At 47.5% G+C, this 14751-nt stretch overlaps 1 protein-coding gene across 1 annotated transcript in view; it reads left to right on the forward strand.

Annotated features, from left to right (window-relative positions):
* The window catches only part of RNF115 (ring finger protein 115), a 63865-nt gene that overhangs the window by 30688 nt on the left and 18426 nt on the right, over positions 1–14751 (forward strand). Inside the window, exons 2-3 of the mRNA XM_056852609.1 lie at positions 5771–5829; positions 9546–9603. Of these exons, the coding sequence (XP_056708587.1) occupies positions 5771–5829; positions 9546–9603 (117 nt within the window). The remainder of the gene's footprint in view (positions 1–5770; positions 5830–9545; positions 9604–14751) is intronic.

Genomic DNA, 14751 nt, shown 5'->3' on the forward strand with positions numbered 1-14751 from the left:
TCATTTAATGAGTCGGCTGGCGCTGTTTTGCAACGTTTCAGATATAGGAAGTCGGGTTGAAGGGTGGACAGTACAGACCAATGACTTGACACAGTAGAAGAAAGCTTCCTTTTATTGTGTAGTTGCAGTTAGTCTGTACTCACGGGAATTCATTTGGATGTACAGTCCTTGCCAGAACAGGTGGATGCGTATTTATTTTTATTTCAACTCTACTTTTCAGTGATAAGTTGGCTCCCAAACGAGCTCACGAGTATCAGAATCTAATACAAATAATCTATAAAATGCAATATGATTTTTTTGTGCGTGGAGGCAATTTTCAATTGTGCTGGATCCAGGCATGATCAAGGAAGGCCTTGCTGCTCCCCCCCCCCCCATGGCCTTAGCAATGGCACTTGGGTTAGAAGAAGGGGAGACCTTGCCTCCAGAAGACACCATCCGGTGTCTGGGGCCATCTGTTGAGCTGGGGGTCTTTTCTATGATAACCAACAGGTTGAAATTAAAAGAGTTTCCGTCTGGACATTAGGAAGAATTTTCTAACAGACCAGTTTCTCAGTGGAACAGGCTTCCTCGGGAGGTCGTGAGCTCTCCTTCCCTAGAGGTTTTTAAGCAGAGGCTAGATGGCAATGCTGATTCTATGACCTTAGGCAGATGATGAGAGGGAGGGCATCTTGGCCATCTTCTGGGCATGGAGTAGGGGTCACTGGGTGTGTGTGTGGGAGGTAGTTGTGAATTTCCTGCATTGTGCAGGGGGTTGGACTAGATGACCCTGGTGTAGTGATAATGTAGTGATAATGATAATTCTATGATAATATCATGATTACTAATCTAGGTGGCAAAATCAGTGAGAAGGCCAGTGGCACCTCAATGAGTAACAAAAATTTATCCCAGCATATGCTTCCTTGAGTCAGAGCTCACTTAAGGTGCATGAACTGTCTTGGGGGGGGGCGACCCCTCCTCCCCCATACTCACCAGGCTACCCTGGGCTGGTCAAGAGGGAGATGCCAGGCCTGATCGCTGCCTGACACAGTCTGGTCCTTCCCTGGTGGCCAGAGAAGAGGGAGGGGCCAAGGAAGCCCACACGGAAACCTCTGTCCAAACAGCGGCTCCTTAAAAGGGCCACAGCCTACACCTTCGTTCAAGACATGGGCAATTCCAGCTGTCACCGGAGATGGAAGGAGTTGGGCATTGGGAGCCAGTATGCCCCACTCAAGCCTTTTATGGAGAATGGTTCTCTTTGAGTAGGCAAGCAGCCCTGACTGGGCCAATGCACACCTGGGGGGGGTCTCCTGCTGAGAATGGCCAGATGCCCCCTGCCTGGACGGGGGCTCATAGCAAGCAGACCCAACTGGGCAGGAAGTCCGAGCTACGGCACGCCAGCTGGCAGATGAAACCCAGTCAGCAGCAACCCAGCTGGAGCTATTGACTATCCCATGATGAAGTCTTGTCTGTGGTGTGTGGTATTCTTGTGCACGTATCAACTCGGACGCTGGGGTTGCGTATCTGCTAAACTCGGTGCTGATTTGGAAATGCGTTTGTAACTTTTTCATATATTACAACAGTTCCAGTGGGGGGGGGCAAACACCTTGTTGTGCAAGCAGTTCTCTTAAACTCGATGGCGTTGAAAAAGGACTCTCCGATCACCAAATTGGCGCCAAAGCATCCGCTGGAGCGTGGGTGCGAGAGTAGCCATCTGCTGACATTCAGGAGCTGTTACTAGAATTATTTAGCAAGCCAAGAGCCACCCAGGAAATAACTGATGGATTTTTGGAGTAGCTTTTGTGGTGATAAAGCAGTGGCTTGAATATTTGGTCCTGCCTGAATCACGAAACGACACACAAACCCCTCGGTGGGACAGGGCCGTGACTAGTGCAATAAACTCACCCGCTGTTGGTAGGACCGCTGCCTGTATTGTGCTACGCAGGGTAAAGCTTGCTACTGGAAATGGGTAAACGTCTGCACGGGTGCCACGTCCGGTTTTAATTGTGGGGTGGTAGGGGCAGGGTTTAAAGGCCTGCTTTTGGGAGGGTTGCCAACTCCAGCTTAGGAAATTCCTGAAGGATGGAGTTTGGGGAATGAGTTCAGTGGGGATGTGGGACCATAGAGTCCACCCTCTGAAGCTGCCGTTTCCTCCAGGGGACTTGATCTCCACGTGGCACAGTTCCAAACTGCTAAGCAAATTATACCCAAAGCTGTTTTTTCTTTGTTTTTTTGTCCCAAAAGTCCTGCTCGTTAATCGCAGCTCGTATGGAGCTTTGCAAAAACCCTGGAAGGCAATTGAAAGCTCACCTAAAAACAAAATGTGCTTTTTCAACAACAGCCTTTTAAAATTTGTTTTAAGGGGGGGGTGCTGGTTTGCCTCAGTTCTTATTTTCGGAGCACTTGTTACAGCTAATGTTTGTCATCATCTGTACTTCCTTTGGTTTTATGAATCTGGCGTCGGCCTGCTTCAGGGCCGGTGCTGTCTAAATGTCTGTAAGACGAAGGCCCGCTGGCACGTGTGCAGAGTGGAAATGGCACATTTCACCCCTTGCATCGTGCATGCTTGTTTACCGGGGAGGGTTTCTGATGCCGGAAGCTGTTTCAATAGCATCTGTGAAGATACCGTGCAGTTGTGAGCAAGTAAGGTTGTGGATCCAACAGCGTAAACCTAAGGCAGAACACGTTCTCTCCTCCTGAGCATTTGATGAAGTGAACACTTATCAGAGGAAGCCCCAGTTTGCTTCATCCCCTCCCGTATGTAAATCTGTTCTTTTTAAAAGAGCATTTTGACTTTGAATCAACAGCAACAAACAAATGTGTTGATTAGGTAATTTGTTATTCTTGTCAGTGTATTTTTAGTGTGACTTTTTGCAAATCTCTTACTGTGATTTTAATCCTGGTAAGCCTCTTCAGGCTGTTCTGGAGGAGAGAGGTACAATGCGGTAATGCGTAAATGGTTCTCCCCCACTGTTTTGCCTTGCTGCACCTGGCAACAAGAGGTAGACTGCCTTTGAACACGGCAGCTCCATTTCACCATCATGGCTAACAGCTGTTGATAGCTCTTTCCTCCATTAGAACCTAAGTAGGCCACACTGGACCAAAAGTCTGCCTAGCCCGTTCCTGTTTCCAAGAGCCGACGGCCAGGTGATTCTGGGAAAGTCATAAGAACATAAGAAAAGCCATGCTGGATCAGACCAAGGCCCATCAAGTCCAGCAGCCTGTTCGCACAGTGGCCAACTAGGTGTCTCTAGGAAGTCCCCAAACAAGACAACTGCAGCAGCATCCTGCCTGCGTTCCACAGCACCTAATAGGCATGCTCCTCTGATCCTGGAGAGAATAGGTATGCATCATGACTAGTAGCCATTTTGACTAGTAGCCATGGATAGCCCTATGCTCCATGAGCATGTCCACTCCCCTCTTAAAGCCTTCCAAGTTGGCAGCCATCACCACATCCTGGGGCAGGGAGTTCCACAATTTAACTATGCGTTGTGTGAAGAAATACTTCCTTGTGTCTGTTTTGAATCCTCACCCTCCAGTTTCAGCAGATGACCCCGCATTCCGGTATTATGAGAGAGGGAGAAAAGCTTCTCCCTGTCCACTCTCTCCACACCTTGCATAATTTTATTGGCCTCTGTGATAGCTCCCCTACAAAGAGGGTATGAGGGCGATGGCTCTCTCCTGACCCACTGCTCGTGACTTTGGAGCCAGACTATTAATAGGATGATGGACAACTTACACAGCCGAGAAAAGGCTGAAGGGCCAGCCAGGACAGCAGAAGGCTGTGAATTTTGGTTAGCAGGAGGCGATTGTGTGACTCAGCTGGCGTCTGCAGCTTCTGCTGGGCTCCTGCTCTTCCTTCTCCGTCTTCCTCCCTCAGGGAAGGTGACTTTAATTCACCAGCGCAGCCCCTTAACTCTCCCTCTTTTGTCGTTCTCTTGCTTAGCAGTTCCAGGTGTTCCTAGCACTAATAACAGGAGACCAGCTGGCCCCCGTGAGTTCCGAGAAGCACTCTGTGCCTTTTATTGCCACGTAGGTAATTGGAAGTGCCTTTCCGCGTCTCCTTTTGCAAGCTGGGAGCCGTCTCGAGACCTGCCCTCGCAGTTGCCCCGGCCCTTATCAGAAGGCTTGTGAGAGCTTCAGGCTTGCTGTGAAGAAATAAAAAGACTCTGTTTAGCTGGGAAGTGACCGGGCATACAGATGGGCTCTTCAGCTTGATGGACTTCCTGGTTTGCGAGTCTCTGTATCTGTAGTCAGATCTTTCCTCGGCTTGAGAGCCAGTGGTGGTTAAAAGAATGAGGAGTCCCCAAATATATGCAGTGACTTTGCTGCTTATCAGGCGAGCTACTAGTAGTCAGCCTTATCCTCGCCGCTCCCTTGGTATCATGGGGGTCATGCAGTTGTCCTGCATTGCAGGGCTGTTGCAGTGTGTAAGGATGATTGGGGTGCTGCTCTATAGACATATTGGGCCAAACGACAAGGAGACGTCATTCTTATACTTTTGCAAAATTTATAATTCCTACAACAGCTGGAAAGAGAATCCAGAATTTCAGTGCAGGCTGCCTGGGAAGTGAGGCTGGGAGGAGAGATCCCAACATTTATAGTTTTTATGTATACTTCAAATCTATGCTGGTTAAATTCCCCTTGGGTTATTGTAGTGACCCTCAAAGAATCCTGCTAAGTTCAGTGTGTGTGTGTGTAAAGTGTCGTCAAGTCACAGCCGACTTGTGGTGATCCCGTAGGGGTTTCAAGACAAGAGGCTTAATCGGTGGTTTGCCATTGCCTGCCTCTGCCTAGCAATCCTGGTATTCCTTGGGGGCCTCGCATCCAAGTGCTAACCAAGGCCAACCCTGCTTCGCTTCCAGGATCTGATGAGATGAGGCTAGCCTGGGCCACCCATGTCAGGGCAGGAAGTTTAGTAAGCCGCTGTGAATTCTCTTTTAGAGATTCCTAGTTCTACAGATCACTGAATACAACATTCAGCTTCCCTGAGAAGAGGGGAAACGGTCAAACCAGTAACTTGTCGCTTTGGATGTGAGCATCTGTTTAAAAAAATATATTTCAATGCACCAGGCATCTTCTGCATCTCTGGATCCTCTTTTTGAAGCCTTTGGGCAGGTGGCTGTTTTCAAGACAGAGATCTGTATGCAGGGAGAGAAAACGGGCGGCAGCAGAATACGAAGCAGGGCCTTATTCCTGCTTAGGTCTGTGTTATGCATCCACGCACACACCCCACCAGCGTGCATCTCCCCAAACCAGGAAAGTGATGGAGGCGGAATGGGAGATCGTGCCAGAGGAGAGAATCTTGCGCTCTTGTCTCTATCTTTTCTTTTATCTGTCTGATCTGTGGGAGGGGCATTGGCCTTGAGAAGGCTGGATTTGGTCTTATTTGTTCATATGAGAGTGTATGGTGTAGAGAAGGGGGTGTTTGTTCCTCACTCCTTTTCGCTCTTATTTTCCTTTCTTTCTTGCTTTGTTTACTGCCTGTCCAGCCAGTGTACTCCTGCGAATTTTCAATTCAAACCAGTTGCTGAGATGCCCAGTGCCCCCACCCCTTTACACAATGAAATAAGCTTCGTCAAGTACTGCAGCTACTATTGTGAGGGGGGCGGGAATGTCATTTTCCAGAAATGATTGGGAGGGGAATGTCCTTGGTGCTGGTCTTGCAGACGTAACTCTCATCTTCCAGCTGTTGCAGGTTTCTAATACCTGGGCTCAATGGTGTCCTTGCCCAGGGATAAGTGATTCCCTTCTAAAAGTATCCTAAAGCTTCCCTCCTTTTCTCTTTTTGCAGGAGTTCACTTGTCCCAGATGTGAATCTGGATTTATCGAAGAGGTGACAGATGACTCCAGGTATCTTCAACCTCGTATTTTGGTAGATCTCTTGGGGGAGGGGGAGAACACTCCTGGGTCTTCACAACATGGCTGTTTCCCAAGTCCTGGGTTAACACCAGATTCCTAATCTAAAAATAAGAAATGTAATTTCTTTTAATTTTCTTTTTTATATAATATTTTATTTTATTTTGAATGGATAATACTGAAAAGAAAAAGGAAAAACAGATAGGGAGAATTTAACATTTAAATTTTGCCCGTGCTCAAGCTGACCCCGCCAATTGTCTTAACCCCACGATAAGATCTCTAATAGTGATTCAAAATTTAACTAAAGTTATGAAAACTATTAATGCTTGATGTCTAGGCTTTTAATTTTCTTTTAATCTATGTCAGGCCTTGCCATGGCTCAGTGGTAGAGCATCTGCTTGACCTGCAGAAGGTCCCAGGTTCAATCCCCGGCATCTCCAGTTAAAAGGACCAGGTAGGAGGTGATGTGAAAGACCTCTTCCTGAGACTCGGGAGAGCCACTGCCAGTAGACAATACTGACCTTGATGGACCGATGATCTGATTCAGTATACGGCTGCTTCATGTGGCTTTAGGAGCCAGACTCAGCATTTTGTATTTTACTGTCCATATTTCCCAGCTATTGCTACAAAACCTGATCCCTTCACAATTTTCTTGTAATTTTATTAAAGTTGTGACAGCAGTGTTGAGTATACAAATAAACATGGGGTCACCCTGGTTGCCATCAACTCAATGTAAACCTAATCCCCACCCCCACCCCAATTGCTCGTTGTTTCATGGTTGCTTTAATGTGGAAAGCCTCTTGCCTGAGACCCTGGAGCGCTGCAGCCAGTCAGAGTAGAGGATGCTGACCTGGATAGACCAAGGCAGCTTCGTGTGTGCAGTGTCATTGGATGTTGGAGAAGGGCCATATCGTGGTGGCACAGTGCCCATTTTGATTTCAGAAGGTCCCAGGATTAGTTTTTGGCATCTCTCATTTAAAGGCTGGCGGGTGACAGTCCTGCTACTAGAGCAGGCAACAGTCAGGGAGGTGGGCCCGTGGACTGACTTGTTATGAGCCGGCTTTATATATGTAAACCAAAGACTTGTGTGTGTGTGTGTGTAAAGTGCCGTCAAGTCGCAGCCGACTTATGGCGACCCTTTTGGGGTTTTCATGGCAAGAGACTAACAGAGGTGGGTTTGCCAGTGCCTTCCTCTGCACAGCAACCCTGCTATTCCTTGGTGGTCTCCCATCCAAATACTAACCAGGGCTGACCCTGCTTAGCTTCTGAGATCTGACGAGAGCAGGCTAGCCTGGGCCATCCAGGTCAGGGCAAACCATAAACTTAGAGAGCCACAAAATAATTTTCAGGTGAAGCGGTAGATGTATGATCAGGTTATTATTTCCTCCAGTTTCATGTTAGATAAAGGTAGTCCCCTGTGCAAGCACTGGGTCATTCCTGACCCATGGAGTGATGTCACATCCTGACTTTGTTTACGGGGTGGTTTGCCATTGCCTTCCCTAGTCATCTCCCTTTACTCCCAGCAAGCTGGGTACTCATTTTACCGACCTCGGAAGGATGGAAGGCTGAGTCAACCTTGAGCCGGCTACCTGAAACTGACTTCCGTTGGGATTGAACTCAGGTCGTGAGCAGAGTTTGGACTGCAGTACTGCAGCTTACCACTCTGCGCCACGGGGCTCAGTTTTGAGTTACTGTCTTGTAAATGAATGTCTTAATGTATATAATGTACATAAGGCTCGTTAATTCTTATTTGCTTGTTGCCCTTGGAGTCTGCTATTTGCAGGTTCTCACTTAGCAATAGGATCTTTGTTTTTCTCTGTTTTCCTATTTTCATTAATATAGCAGTCTAGGGGCCCTTACTGTTCCCCCACCAAGGTCTGGTCCCCCCCCCCCAATTCCTTGCCTCTTTTTCTCTGCCCTGGTCAGAAATGGAAAATTATGCCACCGGTTTCCCCTACTTGAGCAAATGAGAGCATGCATGCTAGATTTAAAAACACACACGCATACCCACACTTGCATACTTAAGTGTCTTCTTTAGATGGCTGCCGCATTTGGAAATGGTCCTTGAGGAGCCCTGACTCAGTGTCATGTTCTGGGATGGAAAAATAGCCAGGCTGTGAATCCCTCCTCCCTCCAAGCCAACCGTCTAGTCACTTTGGAATTTGGAAGTGCTTGCTCAGCCCTGAGCAGAGTTGAGTTGGTGCTGTACATGGGAGGCCTGCAGTTCTTTCCCCCATCCTTAGTTAGAAGAGCCCTGCTGGATTAGACCAAGGGTCTGCCCACTTCGCTATCCTGTTTCCAGCAGTAGCCAGCCACTCCCCTAGGAAGCCCACAAAGATGGAAGGCATGAAGGCAAAAGCCCTCTTTGGTTGATTGTCCCCCAGCAGCCTGGATTCAGTGCGAGACTGTCTTTGAGCATGGGAATTCCCTTTAGCTGTCGTAGCTGATAAGACTCCAGTGTGCCTTACTGAACTGGGATACATCTAGCCCAGCATCATGGCGTTGGATCCTACGTTTTGCTTCACTTGCGCAAACGACGCTTCCTCACGTACAAGGTTTCCACCAATCTTCTCTACCACTATGGTTCCTTCAAGAGCTGTTCAGTTGAGTCCACTGACTCCAGGAGCAGGGTTTTGGGAAGCACAACAGGCTGCAGCCAGAATCAGGGGTCTAGGAAAGTTCCAGTTGTATTTGTGGTGTGTAGGATACAAACCCTGTGTTTCCAACAGTGACCAGGCAGAGGGCCTTGGAAAACTCTCAAGCAGAGGTAGACTCAGAGAATTCTCCCTTGTTTGACCCTCCAATTTGATACTCAAATATCTTGCTTCTGTCTGTAGAGGTTCCAGTGAATTACCTCTGTTAGCAAGAACGTAAATCAGACCAAGAATGCATCTACTCCAGTGTCCAACAATGGTTACCCTGAGACCTCCCAAATCCCCAACAAGTGGATGAAGGCAACTGGTCCTTCCCTTTTTGTGTTTTTCCCCACAACTGGAAGTTCTGTGTTTTCCCCACAAGAAAGAGACTGTCTTGTGTCTAGTTCTTGGTTAAACTACCTTTCCTGTACCTAGTTCTTGGTTAAAGCCCAACTAGTGGCCATTCCTAACTGTTGTAGCAGTGAATTCTGTTAAGTTTCCTGTGTATAAGAATAATGATACTTTTAGCTTCGGAAGAACAATTTCAGTGTTCAAAGCACTTGATGCCCATAATATTCCACACAGGAGGGAATGCTTCTTCTGAGATGCCCCCTGTTGTGAGATATGTGGGCATTGACAAAGAAGAGACATTCCTCCTCTCATGCAGGAGGGAATGCTTCTTCTACAATGGTATTTGCTGCAGTGCATAGGTACATAATCCACAGAGAGTGCTCCCCCCCCCCCGCCAGTACTGTATGCATATTCATGCAGACCTAACCAGACAAACTAAAACAGCTAGCCAGCTATGATTTCTTTAGTGGAGCAACAGCTCTGATATGTCTGTGTGTGTAAGTATGGATAAAAATTGTGGCACGATTCCTTTAGCCAATGAGTTTGCAGGCTACTCCCATGATCTCCCTGCCCTTCTTGGCAACCCAGTCCCAGCTTCTTCCTGTGCCGTTCACGTGACCTTTGGGCTATGTTTAGCCCCTCTCCCTACCCCCTGGGAGGCGGGCTTGAGTGTTATATTTCCGAGAGCGCTGATCTTCTCCCTCATCTGCTTTTTGTCCTCAGTTTTCTAGAAGGAGGTGGAGGCGGAATAGACGACAGCCCTTCTTCCCAGTTTGCAGACGTAAGATTTTATTTTATCTTCCATAAATTATTTGCCAGAAAAAAAATGCACAGGAATTGAGGGAGTTCAGGGGTGGGATAAGTCTTCTATTTGGGCCATGTTGTTCCCTCCCACTGCTGCACTTTCCCCCAGGTACCCCAGTGTGGCATGGTGGTTAAGAGTGGTGGACTCTAATCTGGTGAACCCGGTTTGATTCCCCACTTCTCCACATGAGCGGCGTACTCTAATCTGGAGAACTGGGTTTTTTCCCTACTCCTCCACATGAAGCCTGCTTGGGTGACCTTGGGCTAGTCACAGTTCTCTCAGAACTCTCCCCATCCCATTTCCACACAAGGTGTCTGTTGTGGGGAGAGAAAGGGAAGGTGATTTTAAGCCACTTTGGGATTCCTTACGGTAGAGAAAAGAGGGGTATAAAAACCAACTCTTCTTCTGTATAACCACAGTTTGGAGAGGGAGACCGTTTGGGCTTGAAGTTTGGCTTGAAGGGAGATAAAGTAGAAGAAGAGTGGTGGAGGAGAAAGATGTGGGCCCTTGGAAGCAAATGGAAGTTTTATTTGCTGCCACAGCACTCCATGGACCTGGGGCCCAGGGCCGGAGGGGAGGACTTGTTTCAAGATCAAACTGAGCCAGAGTGTCAAACGGAAACACTAGAAGCTTGAAGCATTCATTGAAGAAGTGGAGTCTGTTTTGGGTGTTTTGCTGTAGCTGAGAAACAAGGATGGCATTTAAATGGTGGGGATGTAACAAAGTGAAGACTTTGGTTCAAGATGCAGTCTAGGATTAGTAAGAAAAATATCAATGAACAAACTGGCCCCAGATCCAGTATTAAAAAAAATTCTGTCTACCTGAAAGGCACCTTTCCAAGGGATAAAGAAACTCTTTTATGGTACAGGTTAGTGAAAGATAAGTAGTATATGCCACGTACTGGAAAAACAGGCAACAGCAGAGGTGAAAGGTTGGCTGATAAAACTCTGCGGCCCCAGGCCACTCTGAGCAACATAACAGGAGAGCTGACAGATGTTAGGAGAAATGGTATCAACTTAGCCTCCTTGAGTCTGAGAAAATACGGAGGGGTATAAATAATTTTAAATTAATAAATAACTGTCCAAATTATTGAAATTTTGATGAAGGGAAGCCTTTATATTTGTTAAAGAGTGGAACATACGTTACTTTCCCTTCTTGTTTTCAGTATCTCTCCTAATGTTGCTCCTTTTATTTAAGGTGCATTGCGTAAGTTTAGTTCCACATTAAAATTATATAGATCTATTTTTACGGGCGGTGGGGACACTTTAGGGCTGTGGTTAAAGCGCTGCTTGGCAAGCCTGAGTCGGTTTTGCTTTTGGTTGCGTCTTCTGGGTTCCCAGGAACTCGCTCTGCTAGGCCGTAGAATGTACTGGAAAACTTGAGTCCCCAAAGGCATGACTGGCAAGGCTACATATAGCCTCCGGCCCAAACCCTTGTATATTTAGGTTGATGACCTGTGAGGCAGCCCCCCTCCCTTGCCTCCTGTCTATGCCTCAGCAAGCCACCTTCGTTGCCCTGTTCAGCTGCTGGACTGAGACCCACACGCTACCCTGATTTCACTCAGCACCATGAGCGCGGACCTCTTTAAGTTACCTCAGCGTCATATGCTCCAGCTGTCCCTGTCGGCCAGGGGCACTTATTGCTTCTGGAATGAGCCTCCTCCCTGGTTTTTACTTGTTAAGAAGAAGAGGAGTTGGCTTTTATATGCTGACTTTCTCTACCACTTAAGGAAGATTCAAACCGGCTTACAATCTCTTTCCCTTCCCCTCCCCACAACAGACACTGTGAGATAGGCTGAGAGAGTGTGACTAGCCCAAGGTCACCCAGCTAGCTTCACATGTAGGAGTGGGGAAACCAACCCGGTTCACCAGATTAGCGTCTGCCACTCACGTGGAGGAGTGGGGAATCAACCCTGGTTCTCCAGATTAGAGTCCACTGCTCCAAACCACGGCTCTTGACCATTACACCATGCTGGTTAAGTTGCTGCGAGTATCACTTTCTTGCACTGTTGTGCTTCAGGGTTCAGTGCCCACCCCACCCCACCATCACTGGAAATTAAATCTGTGAATGCGAGGTGAGCAGGCGCATCTTTCCTCTCTACTACACGTGTGTGTCAGTGACCCACACATAACCACCAAGACACCGTATGGTGCACCGTCTGCCACTGTTTCACAGTCCGCAGCGGCTGAGATGTGTTTTGAACAGTTGATAATGGACTGTAGGACAATTACATGTTTCTGATATACCTTCGACAAGAGCAAACCTTTTACCTCAGCTTTTTAAGTCAGCGCAGTACATTTCAAGAGTAAATGAAAACGGCAGGTGGGGAGCAGCCTTCATCACTATATAGTGTCTGTGTGTGTGTGTGGGGGGGGCTTCTCAGTACCAAAATGGGAGACAATCTAAGTGTGTGGCTTTTACTACTTGTGAAATGTTGGAGGGTTTGTCGCATGGCTGAGAGAGTGAGCTGTGAGTCAGAAGGTGCGAATCTTGCTTCCGCCATGAACGCAGGCAACCTTGGCCCCTTGTTCCTTCTCAGCCTAACCGACCTCAGAAGATTGTTGTGAGAATAAAATGGAGGGGGAGAGAACAGTGTATATCAAATGAGGGGGGGAAAGCTATCTAGAAGCCAAAGGATGGTGCGCCTGTGTGTGTGTGTGTGTGTGTGTTAAGTTGCTGTCAAGTCTCTTCCAACTCATGGTGACTGTATGAATTAATGACCTCCAAAATGTTCTATCGTTAACAGCCTGGCTCAGGTCTTGCAAACTGTGGGCCGCGACTTCTTTTATGGAGTCAATCCATCTCATGTTGGGTCTTCCTCTTTTCCTACTGCCTTCCATTTTCCTAGCATTATTGGCTTTTCCAGTGGTTCTTGTCTTCTCTTCTCATAATGTGACCAAAGTCCGATAGCCTCAGTTTAGTCATTTTAGCTTGTAGGAAGAGCCCAGGCTTGATTTGATCTAGAACCCACTGATTTGTCTTTTTGGCGGGTCCTGGTATCCGCAAAACTCTTCTCCAGCATGACATTTCAAAGGAATCAACTTTCTTCCTGCCAGCTTTCTTCATTGTCCGACTTTCACACCCATACACAGTAATGGGGGATACTATGGCATAAATTAACTTGATCTTGGTCACTAGTGACACATCATTCATCTTAAGAATCTTTTCTGGCTCCTTCATGGCTGCCCTTCTCAGTCTCCTTCAGATTTCTTGGTTGCGGTCTCCCTTTTGGTCAATGATGCAGCCAAGGAATAGAAAATCTTGAACATATTTTTTTAATTTTTATTGTTTTTACAAAAGAATACAAGAAATAGAGAAGAGATAAAACTAAAAACTAATTAAATAAATTCTGAAATGATTCTCAAAACTCTTTACTTCTAACAAGTATTCATGACACTAGAGTAATAATCATTAAAAGGTTGCCATTTTATCATGAATTCATCCACAGAGTTCATCTTTAACAAATGAGTTAATTTGGCCATTAATTCAAAGTCAAAAAGTTTACTGCTCCATTCTAAAATATCTGGTATTGTGTTGGATTTCCAGTATCTAGCGTAAACAATTCTAGCATCAGATGTTGCATATTGGTAATCTTGAACGTATTTTAATTCCTTCATCAACCTTAAAATTGTGTGATTTCCCCCGTGCGCCTAGTTCATGTGAATGGCCATCCCTTGGGCTGTAGTTGAAACTGCCTTCAGCCCAGTCTGGTCTCGTCAGGGGCGGTTCCCCCAGGGCTAGGTGGCGAGGCTTGAGAGCGTCAACAGGAGCAGGCAGCAAGGCTCCAGAGCTGGAACATGGGCTTGTGCCTAGTGGACCTGTTGATCCAGCAAGGCAGCCTTCCCAAGCCGCCGCCTAGGGTCCAGGTGGTGGATGGAGATCTCCTGCTATTACAACTGATCACCAGGCGACAGAGATCAGTTCCCCTGGAGAAAATGGCCGCATTGGCAATTGGACTCTATGGCATTGAAGTCCCTCCCCTCTCCAAACCCCGCCCTCCTCAAGCTCCACCCCCAAAATCTCCAGGTATTTCCCAATCCAGAGCTGGCAGCCCTAGCTGTACTGCTGGCAGGTATTGAGCTCCTGCGGCTGGGCTATGGCCAGGATCCTGCAAAGAAGTATCAACCTCACTGCCTGGCTCTGGCACGTCACCTCTTTTGGGTTGCTTCAGCCCCAGGTCTTCTGTCGCCACCATTCCTGCAAAGAGGGGACAGGTCCCAGGGGCTTGTGGGCCCGGGCTTGAGACCTGCGCAGTAGAGGCATGGTGGCGAGGTTTCACTTGCATGATCCGAGAGGGTGGCCTGTAGCACCTCGTCTGCTGGCACCCCTGCCATGCCAGGCCCTTCCTAGTCCTCAGTGGGTGGCCTTGGCTGCTCAGGCTTTTCCCCTGAGTCTGAGTCAAAGTAGATTACTTTTTGCTGGGGTGGGAGGTTGCTGTTGAAAGAAAAATCGGGTCCAGATTTGATCATGATAACACACTTTACAAAGGCCCCAGAAGATGGTTTACGGCGCAATCTAAGCTGAGTTACAGCCTTTTAGGTCACTTAAAGGCAGCGGGCTAAGAAGGGCGCACTTGCTTGGGACTGAAAAGTAAGGAACTTCACCCAGTGCAAAATGTAGACAGTGGCTACAGTCCAAGACGAGACGTGAAAAACAAGCATCTCGATGCTTGGCCAGCTACCCTGGTTCTCAGTCTGTTTCTAAGCCCAATTCAAGGTGCTGTTTCTTACATTCAAAGCCCTAAATGGCTTGGGTGCAAAGTACCTGAAAGACATCTCTCCCCCCACCCCCCACATCATCCTGCTTGAGCTGTGAAATTGACACAGGGGTCTTTCCTGCAAGAACCTTTTTGTTTCAAGTTAAGGGACCTGTAGAAGGGCCTCTTCAGCTGCTGATCCCAGGTAATGGAGCTCTCCCCACCCCCAGCTTGCATTATAATTTATTGGCTGTTTTTTCCTGTTTCCGTTGGCTGCTTGTTCTGTTCCCCTTCCTTTGACACGCTGCTTTTACGGCTCTTATTTGTACACTGGCTGCTGTTATAGAACTTGGATTGGTTTGGGAAGTATCCAGTGTAGAAGAAGAAGAGTTGGTTTTTATATGCCGACTTTCTCTACTACTTAAGGA

This window comes from Euleptes europaea, chromosome 7, assembly GCF_029931775.1.
Source record: "Euleptes europaea isolate rEulEur1 chromosome 7, rEulEur1.hap1, whole genome shotgun sequence".
In the NCBI taxonomy this organism is placed as follows: Eukaryota; Metazoa; Chordata; class Lepidosauria; order Squamata; family Sphaerodactylidae; genus Euleptes; species Euleptes europaea.